Source organism: Callorhinus ursinus, unplaced genomic scaffold, assembly GCF_003265705.2.
Source record: "Callorhinus ursinus isolate GAN/ISIS: 27379988/994484 unplaced genomic scaffold, GSC_fseal_2.0 scaffold6, whole genome shotgun sequence".
NCBI classification, from domain to species: Eukaryota; Metazoa; Chordata; class Mammalia; order Carnivora; family Otariidae; genus Callorhinus; species Callorhinus ursinus.
Window position 1 is genome coordinate 73,949,981 of NW_027397068.1, and position 23,083 is coordinate 73,973,063.

The 23,083-nt window shown below is 40.6% G+C and overlaps 1 protein-coding gene across 3 annotated transcripts in view; it reads right to left on the bottom strand.

Moving 5' to 3' along the window:
- The window catches only part of PRKN (parkin RBR E3 ubiquitin protein ligase), a 1,304,062-nt gene that overhangs the window by 408,520 nt on the left and 872,459 nt on the right, over nucleotides 1-23,083 (bottom strand). For all 3 annotated transcript variants that reach the window (XM_073894189.1, XM_073894188.1, XM_025866444.2), the window contains exon 7: nucleotides 10,951-11,087. In XM_073894189.1, coding sequence (XP_073750290.1) covers nucleotides 10,951-11,087 — 137 coding nt within the window. The remainder of the gene's footprint in view (nucleotides 1-10,950; nucleotides 11,088-23,083) is intronic.

A 23,083-nucleotide genomic window follows, 5' to 3' on the forward strand; every position in this document is an offset into this window, starting at 1 on the left:
TGTGTGTGTGTGTGTGCACATGCTCCTGTGCATGCATGCATGTGCGTACGTGCGTGCGTGTGTGTGTGTGTGTGTGTGTGTGTGTGTGTGTGGCCAAAGTAGCCTACAGAACTGAACACAGCACCAGCGGACACCGAGGCTAGCGCTGTGGATGATGATGGAGAGGGGGCAAGTCACAAAGGAAAACAACAGCTGTCTGAATCAGGAACCACAGACTCAAAATCCAAAGAAATTTCTGTCTCAAATAGACTTAAGTTTTCTTAACCAAGAGGCCACAAATGGCCCTGATTTCTTCAGAATGAAACTGTGGCTCGCTCCAGAAATCTACAGTTCTTGAAGAGCACCCTTCTCACTTCCTGAGACACTAGAGAGCACACAGAGGGTTTGGTCCCTGATCCATAACACTAGACACTGCTGAGAGCCTCTTTGGCAGCCTCTCATTAGCTTTCTCCGTGGTTCTCAGCAACTGAAATGCTCTGATCTAAACCGCGGGACAGCTGAGGTACAACCACCAAAAACTGTAACGCAAAGCTGTTGACAGTGGTACAGAATTACCGACAAACAGAGGAGAAGATCTGACGATAGCAAGCTGTGCTTTTTAAAATTCACAATATGGATAGAAGACTCTTGCTCTCACCAAACTGCGACAACATTGATCCTACTCGCCCAAGTAGCTCTTCAGGGTCCCCGCTATTATTTACTTTTACACCTCTGTGAACTCAGAATTTATCTGGTGAAAAAGAGAATAAAAAACGGCTCACAGAGGATAGCAACTGAGATAAGGAAGATAAACATAAACGCAGCCACCATCGAGTGTGGTTAAGCAAATAGATACAACAAAGAGAAGAATGAAAATCCCCAACACTGGAACGCTTGGCACGCGCCCTCAGGGTCGTCCGATGAGGGGTGTAACTGGAATTTAGATGCTTCTGGTGAAGGCGATTTGGCAAAACCTTTCAAGCATCCACTTGGAAGTTAAAAGTAGGCAATTATCTGTCATTTTTAGGGTTGTGTGTCTATAGGGGGTGATGCTATGAGGAAAAGCAAGGAAATGAGTGTTACAGAAGTCAAGATAATAGTTGCCTTTCTCCCGGGCAGGAGAGAGGAGGTTGTGACAGGGGAGGATGCCTCAAAGATGCTGGTGGTACTAGTTTTCTTGATCTGGGAGGTGGTCCCAGAGGTTCCCTATAATCGTAAAAATCTATAGCAATACAAATGTGGGTAAGCACTGTTGTGTATGCATAAGATGCCTCACAGTAAATTTAAGAATACATCAAGTCATTTAAAATGATATACTTAAAAGTCAATTAATATTCTATTGACATGCTTATAATCCTTTGAGCCTCAGAAGAGCATCCTCTGGACTAATAATGCCAAGTGCACAGACTCAAAAGTTGTGCTGACTGCCAATAAGGCCAGGGAGAGGAATTTGGATCTATTCATTTTAATAAAAAGAAGAAGAAAGCCTAAAGACAGCTGTTTCGAACAACTCTTACCACGATCCTAAGCACTTACAGTCATTTTTCTAGAACTCTTTGGATAAATAATAAATTTGTACTTAAAAATAGTTTGCTTTTACCCCTATAAAACAAAGGTAGAATGCTATTCTTAACAGTGCGAGGTGGAAGTAGGTGGAAAGAAATTATTTTTGCTTTCTCTGCTGGCTATTGAAAGCATTCCCACCTTACTTCTGTTTTCTAAAATGTTATTTTATTTTTAACCACTTAATAAGATGCAAGAGAAGACGAAAGGCAGCTTGGAAAGTAAAAACCCAAGCAAAATAAGAATCAAGGGCGTAGTTTCCTTGGACATGGGGTTCCTCCTAAAGATAAAGGAAGCAATCCTGCTGGTGCCATTTCCAGTCGGTGCATAGAATCCCTTCATCTGTATAACACCAAAGACATATGCATCAAACAAATGCGGAAGTCCATTGTCCTCACTGAAGCAGGCATTTCCAAGGTCAAACAGAAGACAGTGCCTGCTGATCTAGCTAGAGTGAGCTCTTGAACACCATCCATTCCGTCTACAGCTTTTTTTCTGGTCCTTGTCCATAGACCAGTCACTCCTTAAAATAAAGCTACCTTGACTGAGTGTTATTCCTGTTGCAGGAGGGGAGAGGAAAGCGGAAGAAAAAATTGTTCAGTAATTGTACATTTCACCATACTCTCCACCAGCATTAGAGACTGCTATGTATTGGCAGGCCTGTTTGCTTTTCCTTCTGGGCACTCAGCCAGACCATGTTCCCCCATTGCCCTACATGTACACACACACACACACACACACACACCCCTCATGTGCTCAGGTGGGGCTGTGGGGTCCAGTTCTGGTATAAGGAACGTGGAAAGAGATGATGTGCTCCATCTCCAGACCTGGTCTCTACAAACTCCAGCATGATGCCCACCCCCTCTCTGCCTCTGCCAGCCGGCCTGGACAAAGATGATCCAGTGGGGATCCAGAGGCCCCTGGGGATGACAGAAGCACTAGGTGGCAGAACTCAGAATCTGAGTCCTGGAATGACGACATAGGGCAGAGGTGCCACAGCCAACCGACCCTGGATCACAACATGAGTGGCAACAAACCTTGGTTCTGTGATTTCGGTGTTGCTTTTAAAAAAGTTATACTACGATCCTGACTTTAATACATCCAAATCAAAGGAAAACTGTCAAAATTGCTAAATTGCCACCCCTCTACACAAAAAAATGATAAGAAGTTTGGCATTAACCTCAGAAAATTAGTAAATTTGTTTTAATTTCAATTACTTCTGAGGCAGAAAGAAGATCAGGTTTGGACTGCAAGCTTGTCAGCTTCCTAAATCCTGGTGCTGCCATTTTCATGGTATCTATCACAATTACTCAAGATCTAGGAGCTAGGAAGAGAACAAGCTATATATTTCAGAGTTAGACATAGAGAGAATATGTGTGTAAATAGGTTTCTATGAAGCTTATTGCTATTTTAAAGCTCATATTATAGATTACCAAACTGCTTTTTAGAAATAGATGATTTTATATTTTTACCTGTTCTGAATGTGTGTCCATCCCACATTATATTTTGTGCTTTAAATCAGCAATTCTTTAGTAACTATGTTAAACTTTTAATGTGTATTGATTTTGTGCATATCTTCTTTGGTGACCCATCTTTTAATTTATTTCCCTACTTTTCAATGTGGTTTTAGGAATTATGTTGACTTATTTGTGTGTATTTGGAAGAGTAATACTCAAAAGCCAAAAAAAAATTATTTTGGGTTAGCTACCTCAACAGCTGTCCAGAAACCAGTCTTCTTGACTGTGTAGGCATCAAGAAGGGCTCTGTATCTCAAAAGGACCAGGACTACCTGCCTTGTGCCTAATGTTGCCCACAAAGATGCTAAGGACCCTCATGGACTGCAGTTGGTGAGCGGACATATTAGGTAGAAAGGAAATGTCATTCTAAGTTATATGAAAATTGGAATTTTACAAAATGTGATCTGGGAAGAGAAGAGTAAATAAAACAAAAATGCAAACCACTGAGGACAGAAGAGGGGATGCACCTGGATGGGACCAGTGGCCATGGCAATGGCATGTCACAGAAAAATGAGGAACTATTCCCTTGGACGCCCCGAGGCTACAGGAAATTTGTGTTGCTAGGGCTTATAATGGACTAGAGGTAAATCCGTTCTACATAGTCTTCATCATATAATTCTAGAGCAGCATTCTAAAATAAATCAACCTAAATTAATGAAGCTCCATCAAATTGTGTGAGTGACACTCAGTCTTAAGAGCACATACAGACAGTGCTTTGGCATTTCAAAATAATTTCTAGATGGAATTCTCATTATAGCAGGTACAGAAAAAAGACAGCAAATATTTCAAAATAATGATGGAGTTTCTCCCAAAGCCCGTAGCTTCATGCAAGAGTTTCTCAGAGGCTCTGGAAATAGGCCATTTTGGCTGTGTTTGCTGATCTTATTTTCAACTCCATCAACGTTTACTGAAAAACCTATGCTGGCTAGCAAATCAAATCGCTCATGGGCAAAATAGGCAAGGGCAGAAGGAGTAATTTTGTACTTATTAATGCTACAGTCTCCCACTGAAAATACCATATTGCTTGTAGAATGCTTGCCCCTGCAGCAGTCGCAAATTCTTAAACCTGGGGTCTCTAACAAACACTGGGGGCCATCCCAGAGGTTCTTTTAATTGGCCCGAGGCCTGGCCTGGGCATCAGGATTTTTTTTACAACTTCCATCTTACTGAAATGTACATCCAGGGTTGAGAACCACTGCCTAGAGAGAAGCAAGCTGGGAGAGTAGAGAGAATGTGGACCTTTGGAATCCACCACAGCTGCATGGAAACCTTGGCTCTATTTTTCCCGTGGTCCTGGGCACTTTTGTACTAAGGCTCTACTTCTTCCTCTATGAAATTAGAACAGTTCTTACTTTTCAAGTTTACTGTTGGTTTAAATATGGAAAAAGTGCTAGAAAATTAGATACTCTTTTGACATTCTTTTCCATAGAACTTTCAAAAGTCTAGTAGTTTAACTGTGGAATACAGGCTTCTCTATTCATATAGTGATTAAGAACACACATTCTAAGAACACACATTCATATAGTGATTAAGAACTAGTTGGCACTGAATACCAGCTCTGTGATTTGTTAGCTGTAATATCATGTGTACTTTAATTAGCTCCTGTGAGCCTCAAGTGCTTCATCTATAAAAGTAGAATGACAACATCCATTCCAGTGGGTCTTTGGGGGATTAAATGGATGTATATATGTAAGCACTCAGAGTGGTACCTTATAGACAGTAAGTACCCAGTAACAGCCCTAATCATTACTTACTTTTTACTCTCAGGGAAATACAATTTGGCACCCCATTCTTACAAAGCGTAACAAAATTTCTGGTCAGATGAGAAGCTCACACAAAGGTATCAGGGTTTGTACCTGAAAGGGTTTTAAGCCAGTTTTAATTGTTCAACATCAAAATTATGACAATGAAAAAGGATGGTTCATTGCTTACCATCCATACCTTGAACGATGTATATATCTGAAATTGAGTTTTGAAGGAGTTTAGTTTAATGATCTTGAAAGAGGCTTGAAAGACTAGATTATAGGAAAAAAAAGAACACTTATGATTTGGTGGTGAGAAGTATTAGACATTTATATAGTAATGGTGAATTTACACAAACACCGTTTAGCAAGACATTAGGTATGTGAGTCATTTAGCAATAGAAATAAATGCTCTATCTAGCCTTTTTTGTGGCTTCTACAGGGCCAGTGTAGTTTGAAAAAGTTTGCTAATTCTACTTATAGCTTCTATTCTTTTATGTAAGGTCTGTAGTCCCAGAAAGCTGATGTCATTTTTTCCCCCTCATAATGTCACCTTTCAGATATGAGGGAATGGTTTGTTTCCCAGGCTCTGGAGCTAGTAAGTGATAGATTTGGGGGAGAGGCTGCTTTGTATGGACTGGCGGAGGGTAAGGTTAAACAGCTGCATTGAATTCAAGGAGTAGAAGAGCATCTTCAACAGTGCTATGCATGAGATACGGACACCTGTTTCCTGTTAGTTTTGAAAAGTAGCCATTTCATCTTAGCAGGTGAATCCACTCTAGTTGGTGAGCATCAAAAAGTCCTTTGGCCTGTGCCAAAGTAGGAACACAATCACCAAGCAAATTCAAATACATATTTACTGATGAATCTGCCCTATTTATAATTTCATGCAGACCCTTGAGGTCAGAAAAGTCAAGGAGTGACTTAAAGCTGTGGATTTCAGTGCCAGAGTAACCTCTTGTGGTTACAGATTAACTCTGTCTTTGAAAGGAAGTGGTGGCTTTAGGAATACAATCCCCCTTGATTATCTAAATAAATCTTGCTTTAATTTTCTCCAAGAAACTGTAATCCAAAAATGGCTAGTAGCCACCACGGGGGTCTGAAACCATTTGGCTGGACATTTAAACTGCCATGGTGGAAAGATAAATGGACAACTCCTCAGAGAAATCAAGAATATTCAGTCAGGCTAAACCAATGGACAATAAAAGAACACACACACACACACACACACACACACACACACACGCGCGCGCGCTCAGCTTCCAAAATCAAAGATAAAGATAATACTGGGGTCTTTGAGATCCAGGCTTTCTATAGAAGACTGCTGACATCAGGCAAGAGCCGTCAAAGAAATGCTCTACTGAACCATGATCAGTGTGACCAGCAAACACATCTTCTTTGCTGAATGGATCTGGCATAGAACGTGAGTCTTGCTGGAGTAATAACAAGCTGACTTTGCAATACAGTTTTAGTTCCATTAAGGAATTAGCCAGTATTTTTGCTTTTTATACATAGTATTAAGTTTTATTTATAAGATTTATAGACATTGATATAACCTTTTATCCCCACTGATATAACACTTTAATTAACCCCACCATGAAAGACGACTGTGCCATGGAAAGAGTATGAGTTCAATTATCTTGTTCCTGATAGTCTGCTATTTTTATCTATAGTTTGAAAAGCCTTATTTTCTATTTCTATTTCTGTTTTTTTTTTTCTAGTTTATTTTTATGTGTCTTGTTCTATGCTCCATGAATTAAGGCAAAGTCACATAAACCAGATATACGGGTAGGTGAATAATGCTTGGTAAAATGGTTGCTTTATGTACTGAATTATAGTAAACACCAACCCATAGTTAAAGACTGCTTGAGTACATGTTCCTTTATGAATATACACATATGTGCACAAATAAATTGCATATACTGTCTGTAGGAACACATGCTTACAGAACAACCGAAATAACAAAAACCAATATTCATTATGTGCTTACTGTCTTCAGCATTCAACACAAAGGCACTTTGTATGGCCTTATTTTAATTCACCCACATAACAATGTATAAATAGGTGCTATTGTAGTGTCTCCCTTTTACCTTAAAGCGAAACCAAGACCTATGAAGGATAAGTAACTTGCCCTTTATTACAAAGGGGGTGAGTCTCAGAGCCAGGATTTGAACTCGGCTTCTCTGATTCTCTGTGTATACCCCAGGATATGTACAAAATTATTCATTGGTTTATGGGGAGGTAACATTAGAGCTAACACAGGTTTTATTTAAAATATGGGGCACCTGGATGGCCCAGTCGGTTAAGCAGCCAACTCTGGATTTCTGTTCAGGTCTGATCTCAGGGTGGTGCGATCAAGCCCTGCATCAGGCTCTGTGCTCAGCGGGGAGTCGGAGCCTGCTTGAAATTCCCTCTCTCTCCTTCTGCCCCTCCCCCTTCTTCTGTGCACACTCTGTCTCTAGAATAAATAAATATATATTAAAAAAATAACATAAAAAATAAAATATGAAAAAATTAGTCTTCTGAGACCAGATGAGATCGGGCGCGTTCAGGGTGCGATGGCAAAGACTTAACGTACAGGCTGATATCGGAACTTCCTGGACCCTGGTGTGCATATCAGATACATTATGTAATAAATTGCCAAGGGGGCAACTTGAGGGGGCAGTGGGAGTCTTAAAACACAGTCTCTTAGAGAGTCTCTGGTGAGAAAGGATTCAAGACAATCCAGTTTGTTTTTTACAAAATAAAATTCTGTAATAACATTTGAAAGCCTCTTTTCACATAATATGAGGAATACTTCTAATTTGAGCCACAGTTAAAAAACGGCTAAATAATACATGACAATATTGTGACAAACTGAATTGTATTTTTTTATAAACACCTTTGAAGATATATATTAAAACACTGTTGAAGATTTAAAGAAACAAGTATCGAACTGAATTATACAGTATAGAAAGTTTACTACACAGCTGAAAGTCAGTAGGTTATTTTTTAACTCATCCCAGCTTGTGGTTATTTGCTACATTCTTTTTTCCTGGTTTCCAAAGTTTATTAAAAATCAAAGAATAGAAAAACTTCACATGAAAATATGTCAATTTTAGTTTCCACGTATTGCACACTTACAGATACACACATACACAGACACACAACACAAATCAAGATGATATTGTTTAGCTCATCCTGTAGTGCGTGACCGCAGTGGTGGGCAGGCCAATTCACTCAGGTCACCATGACGGGGATGGACCATGGCGTCTGTGTCTGTGAACTGAGCTTTAAATTGCACCCCCCAGGACACTTGCCCCACGGTGTTTCCCTAATGTAGGGTGATAGTCACCATTGATAATGTGTGGAGATTAGCACAGGCCTATGTATCAGTTTTTAGAAATATTTCTTGATCAACAGATTCACAATTTAAGTATCTTTAAATATTTCCATCACCAGGAACTTCAGACAACAATGGGCTACTCTATTCTGGATAGATTCTCTTTTAATAACCAAATACACAAATATGCAGTTTTCGCCTTCTTGCTGTTAAATATTAAAAGAAAGAGGTGTCCGGGAAGATAAGTTCTTGGTAGCAAGTGGCATTCCAAACAATTAAAGCAAGGTTTTATGGAGGACTATGTTTAAATAACCAGCAATGAAGTAGGTACGGTCACAAAGAGTATTTAAAAGGATTCCAAAGAAAAAATAAAAGGTAGTAAGAATCGCAAGAAAAGCCTGGGAACAACTTGTTATACTAGAAAGCCTGGCTAATGTGTACAAGGGGAGTCATTGTACTTTTTTTATTTTTTTTTTTATTTTGTACGTTTGAAATTTCCTAGAATTCAAAAGGTTTAAAATTTAAAAATAAGTGAGAAATAAACTGATTTTTAAAAGTGCCCTGAGTATGAAGAGAAGATATGAAAAGAGATATTTAGAAATGTTTCCATGTTGTATGGTTTTGCGAAAAAGAGAGGTTATGAGTACAAAATTACCACATGAAAAACATTAAAAACAGAATCTTTCAATCTGCAAGCAAATGTTTCACTAACTTTTGAATGCTTTTGTTAAAAATATAAAAGCACAATACCGCCCAGTGAGTTTTCCTTAACAATATATTGACACATATATTACGTGAATCTTAATTAAAAACATAGCATTATTGGCATATGCAATTGAAAAAAGAGTGTCATAATTTACAAAATCACCCATGCAATTAGCTTCTTCCATTTGGCAATGTGAAATAATTTTGAGGTATATTTTCCAGCTTTGATCAACATTAAAACTAAGTATTACAAATAAGTATTGCAATAAATTAAACTTAAAACCTGACCACTGAATCAAGGAAGCACATAGTTTCAAATCACAATTTTCAACAGCGAAGCGTATTTATTCACACTGCGATCATTAAATATATATATTTATAATAAGGTAGGGACCGCCATCTCACTCCATATGTAAAAAAGTAATTCAAAATGTAGCAATGACCTAAGCATAAGAGCTAGTTAGAGGAAAACATGGGGGTAATTCTTCATGGCCTTGGGTTTGGCCACACATTCTTACCTTCGATATCAAAAACATAAGCAATAAAAGAAAAAATAGATAAATTGGACCTCATCAAAATTAAAAACCTTTGTGTATCAAAGGACATTATCATGAAAGTAAAAAGACAACCTATAGAATAGGAAAAGTGTTTGCAAATCACATATCTGATAAGTGTCTAGTATCCAGAATACATAAAGAATTCTTACAACTCAACAACAAGATAAACAACCCAATTAAAAAACGGGCAAAGGACCTGAAGAGATATTTCTCCAAACAGATTTGCAAATGGACAATAAGCATATGAGAAAATATTCCACATCATTGGTCATTAAGGAAATGCAGATCAAAACCACAATGATATACCACTTCAGACTTAATAGGATGGCTATTAAAAACCAAACAGAACGAAACAGAAAAATAACAAGTGTTGGAGAGGATATAGAGAAATAAAAAGCCTTATAAGTTACTGGTAGGAATGCAAAATGGTGCGGCAGCTATGGAAAATAGTTTGGTAGTTCCTTGAAAGGTTAAACATAGAATTATCATATGACCCAGCAATTGCACTCCTAGGTACACATCTAATAGAAATGAAAACATATCTCCACAGAAACAAGTACACAAATGTTTACAGCAGCATTATTCATAATAGCCAAAAGTTGGAAACAGCATAAATGTCCGTCGGCGAATAAATGGATGAGCAGATCGTGGTATGTCTATATAATGGAATATTATTCAGTCATGAAATGGCATGAAGGTACATGCCATGACTTGGATGAACTTCAAAAAAATTATGTGAAGTGAAACAAGGAGGACACAAAAGGTCACATATTGTATGATTCCTTTTACAGGAAGGATCTAGAATTGGTAAATCCGTAGAGGCGGACCCTAGTGGTTTCCAGGAGATGGGGGCAAGGAGAAATTGGGAGTGATTATTAATGAATGTGGGGTAATGAACTTTTTCTGGGGTAATGACAAAGTTTTGAAACTAAATAGAGGTGATGGTCATTGCGTAACATTGTGAAAACATGAAATTCCACTGAATTGTACACTTTAAATGGTTAGTTGTATGTTATGTAAATTTCACCTCAATTAAAAAAAACACATGTAACAATAGCCGTATAATACAAATAAAGAATATTGTGCTATGTTAAAAGATAAAATTACTTTAAATATTAAATATTTCAGCTTTATCTTCTTTCATTTCTTTTTAAATATATATTCTTTCATATATATGTGTATGTGCTCAAAATTTTTAGAGACTAAGGTAACAATTTATAAATCTGGATAGTGCTACTCTAGATCCAGGGTAATCTATAACTTGCAGGGTGAATCCATAGACATACTTTGTGTGCATTGGCTGAATAACATTTTAAAATTTGTTTTCCATACTTTTGTGCAGGTGATGCATTTTCTAGTCCAGCATAATTCCTTCATACCTTAGGGTTTTATATTTTTTGTGATCCAAACATTGTTTCTTTCTCAACAGGGGTCAAATAGATATTTGACTTCTCAACCCTTCAGCCAGGGATTGAATTTATCTGAGATGGTTTTGCACCAACAATTCTTCTGTTCTTAATCAGCATTAAAAATGGAGTAAAAAAAAAAAAAAGTGCCAGACTTACCCACACAAGGCAGAGAGTAGCCAAGCTGAGGGTCATGGATAAACTGCCGGTCATTAAGTCTTGTCACACAGTATAAGTAGAAACAGTCTAAGCAAATCACGTGGCGGTGGTTGCACTGAAAAACCAGGACAGAGCTCCTGCACAGAGAGAGAAAGACATTTCCTCTAGTACTTCTAAGGGTGGAAAGGCATCAGGTGCTTCAGGGCACTTTGTAATCGTGTCGGGTTGCTTAGGGCATGTCCTGTGTAAAGACCTGCACCGCTCAGCATTGAGCACATACCCATCAAAGCTACATCTTAAAAATTGGATGCACTTCATTAACTATCTAAAACATTGATTTTCCTAAATGTATATTTTTATACTAACATACTTAGCAATCAGCTGTTTAAACCCGAGCTCAGATATAACCTCTTTGTCGAAGTCTTCTAGAAGCCTCATAATTTGCAATTAACCCACGAATCACCCCACACATTTACATATATTTTTACTGATCCATAATTACATCATAGTATTGGTATGTTTCTCCTCTTATAGACTGTGATCTCTTTGAAAGTAGATACTGTGCTTACTTTACATTGATATTCTTGTAGTACCAGGCATTGTAAGGTTTTAAATGTTCCTTGAATTTAATTTTAATGATATATAAAATCTGAACTTCCCTAAAGCCATAAGAAAAACTACTGTTATACCAAAATAGGTATGTTGAACAGTCACTCATATTTCAGTGGCAAGCAGAAGAGTAGAATTCCGAAATAAAAATTATCTAGCAGATTTTTTTCTGTAAGATTTTGTCTATTGTGTTACCCCCACCCCTTCCAAATATCCAATTGATTAAATTATTAGAGTTTACTAATAAATTGATATATATAAGTTCTAAAAATTTTGTATTCCTTTAAAATGCTTTGTAGGGAAAAAAAAAATCCCCCAAATAACCATCTATTTTTGCTAGCAGATGAACCACATGATTTAATGACCAAAAAAAAGGAGACAAATTGAATATACTAATTTCATATCAGCCCCAAGGCCACTCTAATAGTAAGAAAATCATTGGAGCTTATCTAGATAAACTTATTCTCTATATAATGACAACAAAATACAAAATATTTTTTTAGTTCATACATGATTCTTAAGAGATAGAAGAGCTCTTTAAAAGCCCTCCCCCAGAAAAAAAGAAACTGATATTGAACATTAATATTAGTAGAATATAATTGCTTAACAATTAAAAGGTTTTCAAAATTCTGCTTTCCCACTCATTTCAAAGCAATATCTAATATAAAACAAAACGAAAAAAAATAACATGGTATTTTAATGGCACGGGTCTATAGAGCAATGGTCGATTTAAGCTGAGCAAGCGTGTCCCTAAATGTTTTTATGTGCTTCTGTTTCTCACCTCTGAAGCCACTGAAGTCTTTCAGGGCCATCATTCCCATTTCCAGAGCCTTTTTCAATTAGGCATTGACTGTGTTCTGAACTTTCAACCCTTTCCTTTCTAATAACGTTCTGCTTGAAGATGCTAAAATATAACACTGTCCCATTTCTATCCCAAGTCACACACACACACACACACACACACACGCACGCATGCATGCACAAGGGAACATGTACCTTATTCACTCTGGGTGACCCCACCGAACTGCCGTATTCTACCTTCTCCTCAGAGCTAAGTTCTGTGAAATATATTCTCCATTCTGGTTTTAGCAACATGGTCAACGAAGCCTTTAGGGATCCCTAATCTGCTATTAACACAGGGAAACACTGGACAAAATATTAGAACATTTATAAAAATGTTCTGATACGTAACAAGGTTAAAAAGAAAGCTTAGCAATTACCTTGCAGAAGAAATAAAAAGAAAACTTAGAAAGCCAAAGCAGTCAGCCCATGAACTACCGCCACGGTGCCCCAGAGAGACATGAAGGTACATGGAGTGTGCAGCCATTGGCCCAGCAAGCTTGTTCTTTCATGTATGGACAACACTACACGTTTATGGTTTGGTCCTTCAGTTAAAATATGGTCCAAAAGAACCTTAAACCATGGAGACAACCCACAGAACATCAATTGTTCTACTCTACTGATGACATCCCTCTATTTAGAACAGATTAGAAAGAAATGGTAATTATGTGAGAGGCCATGGTGTGAGGGTAGCCTATGCAGATCCAGGGGCCCCCACATTAGGAAAGGTTTGAGAGGCCCAATGTTTGGGTCGTGGAGGGATGCACTCAACAAAGTGAAGGACACCGTAGTCCATCTGCCCTCCCTATACTACACACACACACACACACACACACACACACACACACACACGTACGTACAGATACAGCAGCACAAGGCAGTCACAGGCCCTGTGGAAACACGGGCTCTGGTTCCCACAGAGTGAAGCACATCCTCGTGGGGACACAGGAGTCGTTCTACTGAACATTTAGCTGCAGCCTCACCAGTTCACTTCCGCCTCCTTGAACTGAGATCTAGGTGGGCGGGCAAAGTGGCCACGCTGACAGGCCTACTTGATCATAATCATCGGGACGGCAAGAGTGGCTGCCGCACGCAGGAGCGGGGAGAATTCACGTGGCATCTGGCTGGTCCACGGGGACATCTCGTGGCACTCCCCTCTGGAATTTTAATGGCAAATGGACGAGGCAGCAGTGAAGGCAGCATTGAGAAGTGCATGGTGACCGGGACCTGAGAGCCCTTATGATTTACCCGTTGCAGCAGCTAACACCAGTGACCCTTATTATTACAAAAAATTACTAGACATCAAAAAGGGCTTTAGAGCAAGTTTTCCTGAGAATAAAAAGTGGGTGAAATGAAAAGCAGGTAACAGCAGTTTACCAAAAAGCCAGGTAAAGGGCACAGGGCCCAAGAGATAAAAATGTGTTCAGCACTGGAAGTAAGGACAGAGGATCACGTAAATCCCTTGAAGGAGGGCTCCTTCCTAGACACAGGGTACGTAGTGCAACCACGAGAAGCTAGAGTGTCAGTGACGGGAGAAACCACATGCTTGTTTCTACACGTCCGCTCTGGAAAAGAAACTTAAAAGCCTTGCTGCGAGTTGCAAGTATAGATAAGTCACTTGGGAATTCTCACCAGCCATCACTATCCATATGCAGTGAATTTAAATATACACACACAGACTGAGATATGGAAAGATATAAAATAAACATGTAAAAAAATATGTATGTTGATGGATACATAGATATGTTACAGAGACAGACATTGCTAGTATGTGCATATATTCACATAGAATTATCAGTCTGTTGGATTTCTTGAAACAGGTTTGAGATGAGATTGCTCATCTGCTTTAAGAATATTTATAGTATTTAGGAGAAAATTAGGCGATGGATAAGCATGACAGCCACAGAAACATTACTGGATTAATCATCTGAATCATCTGAGAAAATGAGTGAGAATTATTTCATGGCTGGAGGGACCACATAATTAACTTCCTAAGCACTAGGTAAGAGGAAGATGGGAAAAACGAGGATTTATGACCACTGCTTTGGGTTGGGTCCCTTGCTAGGAGCTTCACAGATGTTTTTCCATCGCAGCCTCTAAAATGCAGTGCCCCTGCTCTGCCCACGTGCTGCTCCTCTCTCTGCCTCCGGCTGACTTCCAGTTCTTTTACTCCTGGCTCTTCCTCTTTGTCACCCAACCTTCAATTACCGTGCTAGCCTTCATATGCAAGTCAAAATTCCAAATTTCCGGGTCCAGTTCAAGACAAGACCTCTAAGGAACTTGCCCTGGAGCTCAATTCCTCACTGGTTTTTCTCTCTTTCTTTATCTCCTCATCCACGGTCTCTCCTAATGTGCTTCAGATGCTGCCTTCACTTCTATTCCGAGTGTCGCATAAATGGCTCTCGTAGCTCTCAGCATTAAATGAAAAGTCTTGAAGTGACAGAGGCAATACTCGATTAACACCTTCATGACCCATGTCTCACCATATTCGGCGGCGAGCACATGACAATTACGGAGTCAACAGTCACTGACCACACCAGTGGATCGAGGAACAAGATGTTCTTATTTCATAATTTCTCTGCTCCCAGCCTCATATTTTTTACTCAGTTACTCACTGAGCATCCGCTTGGGCTAAAGTAGGCACTTAATAAACACATGTGGGGGCGCCTGGGTGGCTCAGTTGGTTGAGCGACTGCCTTCAGCTCAGGTCATGATCCTGGAGTCCCGGGATCGAGTCCCACGTCGGGCTCCCTGCTCAGCGGGAAGTCTGCTTCTCCCTCTGACCCTCTTCCCTCTTGTGCTGTCTCTCATTCTCTCCCTCTCAAATAAATAAATAAAATCTTTTAAAAAAAATAAAATAAACACATGTGGACTACAACAGCATTGTGAGTGCTGTAAGCACTGGGAAAAACACAACACTGTCAGAGGCCACGGTCTGGGGACACAACACGCGTGTGGAACCGGTATTAAAAGGAGGCCTATGTGGTCATCCAACTCTGGTGCCACAGAAAGGACAGCACGGAAGTATGCATCAAGTTTAGGGAGCCTGAGCTGAATTTAAGGGGGTGGAGGATCAACACGGGGTCCCTGGAGACAAATCGGGCTTCTGGGCAGGCCAGGAAACACAGACATGAGAAAGAATTCTTAGAGTAGAAGAGCTATCAGTTCAGCTGCCTGAGAGGGTGTATCGGGAAAAGAGAAGAGATGGAAAGGTTTGGGGACAGTGGCAGGGTGACGTGAGGAGACCAGCCTCTAGGTCAGGGGATTCACTGAGGCTTCTAAGAATGGGAAGGGAGTTTTAGGAAGCTTAACTCTGAGGCACCTGTGGAGGAGAACAAGCTGGAAGGTGTGAGAACTATTTGGAGGTCATTTTAATAACTCAGGCATGAGTTACTAAGGAAGCAGACTGCGGTGTGCAGGCGGTTCTAGAAATGGACAAGGAGTGACGTTTCTGAGGAAAACCTGCCAGGACTCCTCTTCTCTTGGGTCTTCATTCCTCCCGACATTCCTCTGTGCCCTTTGCTCAAATTATATATAAATGTTAATTGATCAATCTAGAAGACGGTTTTACCCCAGTGGGCCAGGCTACAGAGCAGTTAATCAAAGGTTAAATAAAGTTCTCAGTCATATGGAAAAGGAATTATAAATGCTGCACTTGACATTACTGAAGAGTTTTCTTATTTTTTAAGATCAACAACTTTTATTATAATTCAGGTACCTCATAGAAACTGTTATGTAGCGAACAGGGTAATATGAAAAGATGTTTTAAAACTGCAGGTTTGAACATGTTGCTCTGGTTCCATCTGGAACAGGCTCTCCTCCAACAGGCACAGCAACTGCCCTTGTCCGAAGCCTTCCCACAGATGAAGCCCTGGGCACACCTGACTCCGCCCACAGGCAGCAGGCCTGGCGGCTCTTCTTGCAGGAGGTACAAGGGCACTCTCCGCATTTGCAGGAGCTGGGGCAGGTGCAGGAGTCAGGGCAGGTCCTTGGGAGCCAGGCAAGTGCAGTGGCTGGGGCAGGTGCGGGAGCTGGGACAGGTGCTTGGGAGCCAGAGCAGGTGCGGGAGCTGGGGCAGGTGCTTGGGAGCTGGGGTTGGTGCAGCAGCTGGGGCAGATGCAGGAGCTGGGGCAGGTGCAGCGGCTGGGGTGGATGCAGGAGCAGGTGCAGGTGCTGGGGCAGGTGCTTGGGAGTCCGGGTAGGTGCAGTGGCTGGGGCAGGTGCAGGAGCTGGGGTAGATGCAGCAGCTGGGGCAGGTGCAGGAGCAGGGGCAGGTGCAGCACCTGAGGGGCAGGTGCAGCAGCAGGGGCAGGTGCAGCACCTGAGGGGCAGGTGCAGGAGCCGGGGCAGGTGCAGGAGCCAGGGCAGGTGCAGGAGCTGGGGCAGGTGCAGCAGCAGGGGCAGGTGCAGCAGCTGGGGCAGGTGCAGCAGCAGGGGCAGGGGCAGCGGCTGGGGCCGGTGCGGGATCCGGACAGGTGCTTGGGAGCTAGGGCAGGTGCAGGAGCAGGGGCAGGTGCAGCACCTGAGAGGCAGGTGCAGCGGCTGGGCAGGTGCAGGAGCAGGGGCAGGTGTAGCAGCTGGGGCAGGTGCTTGGGAGCTGGGGCAGGTGCTTGGGAGCCGGGAGAGGTGTAGCAGTACTGGTGGAGCAGGAGCAGTTGTGTCCCTTTTGGGCTAAAGTGAGGACAGAGGTCCAAAGCAGGCAGCACGGGGAGACACAGTGTGGGCTGAAGACATGTTTTTTGGAAGAGTTACTTGTAAGCAATGACTTCCCTGCTTTTATTAAAGGAGTTATCCAAAGGCCCTTTGTTCACAGAATAGCAGGCATTATTGAAGGAATCTTAGTAAAAAGTATGGCAAACCACTCACATACATCACACAAAGCAGAATACTGTTACACAGTAAGTAGTCCAAACATTTAAACTCTCATAAAATTAGCTCTCTAGTATCTACAAAATAGCATCAATGTTTTCATATTTATCTGATCAAATGTGTAGTTTAATCTGCTCTCCACCTCATTTGTGTGTACGCGTGTTCTCTCTCTCTCTCTCTCATTTGCTTTCCCTCACACTCTCTCTCCCTCTCTGCCAAAATCTATTTCTCTGTCTCTCTCTACTTCTTTACCACAGGTATAATCTTCATTTATACCCATTAAGAGGCTGTGGTTCCAACTTCTCAACGGAATGTGACATATATTGAATGCAATGTCCCAGAAATTTTAAGATATGTAAAGATAAGGAAGCAAGTCTAAACTCTAAAGGAAATAAAAATCTAACAAAGTGGGTAGGAAAGGGATACACATAACTGTAATACAGGACAGAACATTTTAAATTACGCAAGAGACGTAGGAGATATTGGCAGGCTGTGTGGTAAGCAGCCTCCAGATATTCCCTAGCAATCCCCACCTCCCACATATCAATGGACTGAGCTGAGTAATCTACGGGGGCCATGCGGAAATGACAATGAGTGATTTCCAGGGCTAGCTCAGAAAAGACACTGTGGCTTCTCTGTGTTCTTTCCTGGAATCACCTGCTCTGAGGAAAGGGACAGCCATGTTGTGAGGGCAAGAGGTCTTATGGAGAAGCAGGCATGGCAAGGAACTGGGGCCTCTTGGCAACAGCCAGCACTGGTCATCAGTCATGCCTGAAGCAGAGCCTCCAGCACAAGGCAAGCCCTCAGGCTACTACAGCCCAGGCTGACACCCTGAGTACAATATCATGAGCTACCCTGCGCAAGAACCATCCTGCCAAACTGCCCAAAGTTCTGACCTGCAGCAACTGTGAGGCAACATCTGTTTTTGTTTTAGGCCACTAAGTTTTGAGGTTACTTTTTTATGTGGCAATATATACCTAATACAGGCTCAGAGGAGGAAGAAATCACATTTAGACAGCAAATCAGAAAAAAAATCAGAAAAGAACTCATGCAGGTAGTGGCATTTGAAGAGGATCAGATGGGACGCCTGGGTGGCTCAGTCGGTTAAGCGTCTGCCTTTGGCTCAAGTCATGATCTCAGGGTCCTGAGATCGAGTTCCACATTCGGCTCCCTGCCCAGCAGAGAGCCTGCTTCTACCTCTGCCTGCCACTCTCTCTGCTTGTGCTCTTTCTCTTTCTCTGAAAAATAAATAAATAAAATCTTTAAAAAGAAAAAATGAAGGAGGATCAGGTTTCCAGGGCATGGAGATAGAAAAAACCTTCCAGGTCAACAGAAGAGACTGGAATTGCAAAACTACAGAGCATGGGAAAAGAATGTTGAGTTATCTAGCACAGCTGGTTTCTCCACTCACCCCAGTGAAAAGCAAAATTGTATAGAAATATATATTTAGGGATAGCAGAATCATCTGAAATGCAATGAAAAGCAGTGAAAGTTAGAATAAAAATATTAAGTACAAATTGTTGAGGAGATAAAAATAAAATTTGCTCATTGGAGGGAAAAAGTTAGTCCTTGAATTTACCTAACACTTGACCCTTGAAAACTCACATGTTGTTTTTACAATATTTCATTTGTGCAACAGTAATATAGATGTTATGCCCCAGTTAGCAATCTTTCAAAGCTCTCTCAGTACATGAACAACTCAGTACATGAACAACTATGACTCCTGGGAATTTAATAAAGCATTAGATTAGATAAAAATAATTAGAGGAGGAAAGCTTTGCCATTAAGGAATCTGAATCCATCTTCCTAACAACTGTCACTTTAAATACCTTTTAGTTAGATAAACAATAAATAGATAAATGACTGCAATCTCAGAAACCAAATGCATTTTCATTTAATCTATATCACCTGTTAATTGCCCAAATGCACCACTGACAAAGGAGTATCCAACATGGCACCTGCCCACAGAAATGCCAGAGATAACATTTTAGCCTACGTAAGTCATACGAGTTCATTATTTGAGTTAATCAAGTAAGCAATCCCAGTCACTGGAGAAGCCCTCGATCCAAGATGTTAATTGGCAGACTCAAGGTTTAGAAATTAAAATAAGCTTCAACAGTTGAATGGCCTTTGAAATTCCATCCAGCAGCCAAGTTTAAAATCCTGAAGTAAGTTCCTTTATCCATTAGTCTGCTTGGAATCAGAATCCTATTAAGGCGCTGGCAGACCCCGAACAAGCTCATTTACCACCACTTCCAATTTCTTCTTGCTCCTTCTGCTCATGTTCTCACTACTTTATTCTGTGCACTTTGCTGCACAAAAAGGGGTGACTTAGGCTCTGTGAGCCTGCTTGTCCCAGCCCCAATATTTCAGCATAAACATCACCAAGGTAAAGACTCTTTATTAAAGCCTACATTTTTGAACCATTGTCATCAAGCCATTCTGCTAATTCTCTTGAACAACTGCCACATGCCTGGCACTGTCCTATGGATGTCACCTCAAAGCCAAGAAGCCACAGCCCTTTGCCTCAGGAGGTCATAGTCCTGTAAGGTTGAAGACAAGCAATTATCTCAGAGTGTAGTAAGAACTACCAGAGGGATGAATTTAGAGACCACCTAACGCAATCTTTGGGGACAGTGTAAGGGGTCTCAAGGCAGTTCATGTCTCAGTGCATTCTGTCCATATAGAGAGAAGATACTGAACAAACTAAATGGCTTTCCTTGTTTATAAAGACTTTAAACAAAATAGTATATAAAATAATACAGTAAATACGTTACAAATAAAATGAGAAGTAGATATATATTCTGTCTCTTTTCCTAATTGACAAAATTGCCTTTTCCTCTGTAACCCTCATTCAGTAATTATATATCCCATCTGTGACATTGTTAACTGAATTCAAGAGAACTCTAACCTCAGCATTTGTTCCAAAGTTTGATCCTGCTGACCATGATTGGGCAAACTCTCTTTGTCATTAATGCACAGTTTTATTCCCGGAAAACCACCTGGTTTTATGTATCCTGGGGTTATGATACTCACCAAAATATTCTAAATTCTCATATGTGCTTGTGCTCACGATGCAATACCTCACGATTCCACGGACATATTTTCCGCAGTGGAACTAAGCCTTGACCTCATATGTGTTGTGGGCAACTACTCTGTGCTAAGCATTTTGTTGTGGGTACTCAGGTCTTTTTAAAAAAATTTAACAGCTCCCCATCAAGTCAATGGTATCCCCATTGATATGTTAACCTGTTCTATTTACTGTCCTATTAGAGAAAAAGAAAATTTCAAGTAGCAGCCACTCCTTCTGTTTCAGACCTATTTATTTTCCATATATACTTACTATTTTTGAGAGCCTACACAGTAGGAGTTGTAAAAATAGTTGAGTAAAGATACAGAGTAGCAAAAGTATAGCGCTTTCTACAGCAAATGGATTTAGGTCTTCAAGTGTTGGTATAGTCCAAATTCCAAACCCATTAGCATCAGTCTGGAGGAAACCTAAATGAGCACCCACACCATTTCTTCCTCCAACATTCACAACCCCCACCCCCAACCCGATTCAATCAGCACACCTCAGCAATGTTATTCTAAAGTAGCTTTCATCATGGTAGGTCTTGGCCAAAACCATGAACCAGTTACCCAGCATCAGTGTATTAAGACCCCGGGTTTTCCTTCTGTTTTTCAGAGCTCTCCATAAGGCTCCTTGCCCCACAGTACGTATCTTCCAAATTGCCATTCCCAAATGCTTCCCAGGTTCACAGCTTCAGAACTGAACCTCCTTTCCCCGTATGCTCTTGTCCCTCTGTGCAAGATTCTTCCTATCTACCTTCATCTTCCTCTTTCAGGAAACCGTTTGAATAAAACTACAGCTCACACTGATTCCCCAGCTCACTTTCCAATTTCCTGTAATGCTTCTGTTTACAAAGTAGTACTTTTCTATTCAACTGAGTGTGTTAGTACATATCATTCATTACACTATTGTCTATCTGCTTTATGAGCTCAAATTCAACACATAGTAATTGGGGAGGCTACTACGTGGTGCCTCCCTTGCTTGAGTGGGGATGGGTTACGCAGTTCTTGTCCCCAGGAAATTCTGTCTGATGGTGAGATAATGAAGTCTGGGGCACTTTGGGGAAAGCTTAATCCAACGTTGGTCAGGCAGAGAATGTTTCCCAAACGAAACAAAACAAAACAAAAAAAACTAAGACCCAAAAGGCAAGAATGAATTAGTGTAACCAAGAAACTAGAGGGAAGTGAGGAAAACATGGAAAAACACTTAAAATGGCATAAAATTAGGTAAGGTTAGGAAGCCATACCATACATCCCCATCTTGTCTCCTCAGTGTGTATCAAAGTTCTGAATTCCTCCAGAAATGAAAAATAAACCTGAAGCATAATGACAGTGCTTCCAGAAGCCACATATGCAAGCCTGTGTTTTAGGTTTATGTAACGCTTGAAGTGTAGCTGAATTAGGTTCTATTATTTATGACATTTTGAAGCATTAACAATAAAGAGGCAACGCAAAATAGAAATATGAAGCCATGGTTACAAGAGGGAATTATTGGATTATTAATTTCCTCCAGATGGTATCAATCTTTGAAAATAGTTACTTGATCTTAGTATAGCTTATATATGATATTTCTAAATATAATTACTGTTGACAGGTTGCGTCTAAACATAAACCAGTACATTCTAGAAGTGCTAGATTGTAAACATTATAACATTTATTAGAATTAAAAAATAAACTTCTTTCTTTTTGAAAAGTTAGGTAAAGTTTTAGAAGGAAAGAGGTGAACCCCTTTTTGTAGTAATTCATTACAATGATTTGGTTTACTGGCAACAATCCCAACTTTTCTTGCTAAGGCATTTATATTAGCAAGCAGATGCTGATAAATAATTGTAAATAGTGGGTAAATCCTAATGAAATAACTGTTGCATGGAACACAATAAAATTAAAAATCCCAACGGGTGCCTGGCCCATGGGAGGAAAATGCATCTCATGAAAAATTATCTATCATATTACGCATTCCTATCCCTCCAATTCATAGCATACATTTCAATTCTCAGAATCATATTTATAAAAGGCCAAGTGCTGAACGTTATATTTGTAAAAGTCCGAGTAGTTCTGAGTTATCCCATCAGAGCATAACTCTGTTCAGACTGTGTGTACTGCTAGAGAAAGCTGAAACCTGCTCTTAACGTAACAGACTCTCTGGGTCACGCCGTCTGCGCGGAGCTGGTGTGTCACACAACTAACTAGTCAGCCATCAGAAAGGGCAGCTGAACACACACCAAAATTCATGTGCATATTCGGTCTTTGTTTTTTCTTTTCTGAGCACCAGCTAGAAGCAGAGAGATGCCCAGATCCACGGCAACAGAATTCTGCTCAATTGAGAACGATATGAAGACAGATCTTGTTTAGATAAGAACCCCACTGTGAAATAAATTGTTCTCGTGTGTCCCCAAATCTCATGACAGGAAATATTAGTGGGCTAGGAATCAGTCCAGCGGCTGTGACAGTTTAGAGCTATTTAACAGAAGAAATTATTACAAAACAGAGTGGTTTAAAAGGATGCGTCTTTTGCTGCTAGCTCACAGAAACCTCGCAGAGGACTCCTCCTGGACTTTCATTCATTCTGAAGACGAACGAATGAATGAATGTGACTAGAATGCCAGGTCTTTTATTGCTCTTATCAGAACAACGTTAAGAATCAGGTCCTCTGAAGGTCAGTAGTTTGGAAGGAGAAAACTGCCTCCAGGCTTATAGACATCTGAAAACAGTTCTACAACAAAAATGTCTCAAAATGAGGAGGTAC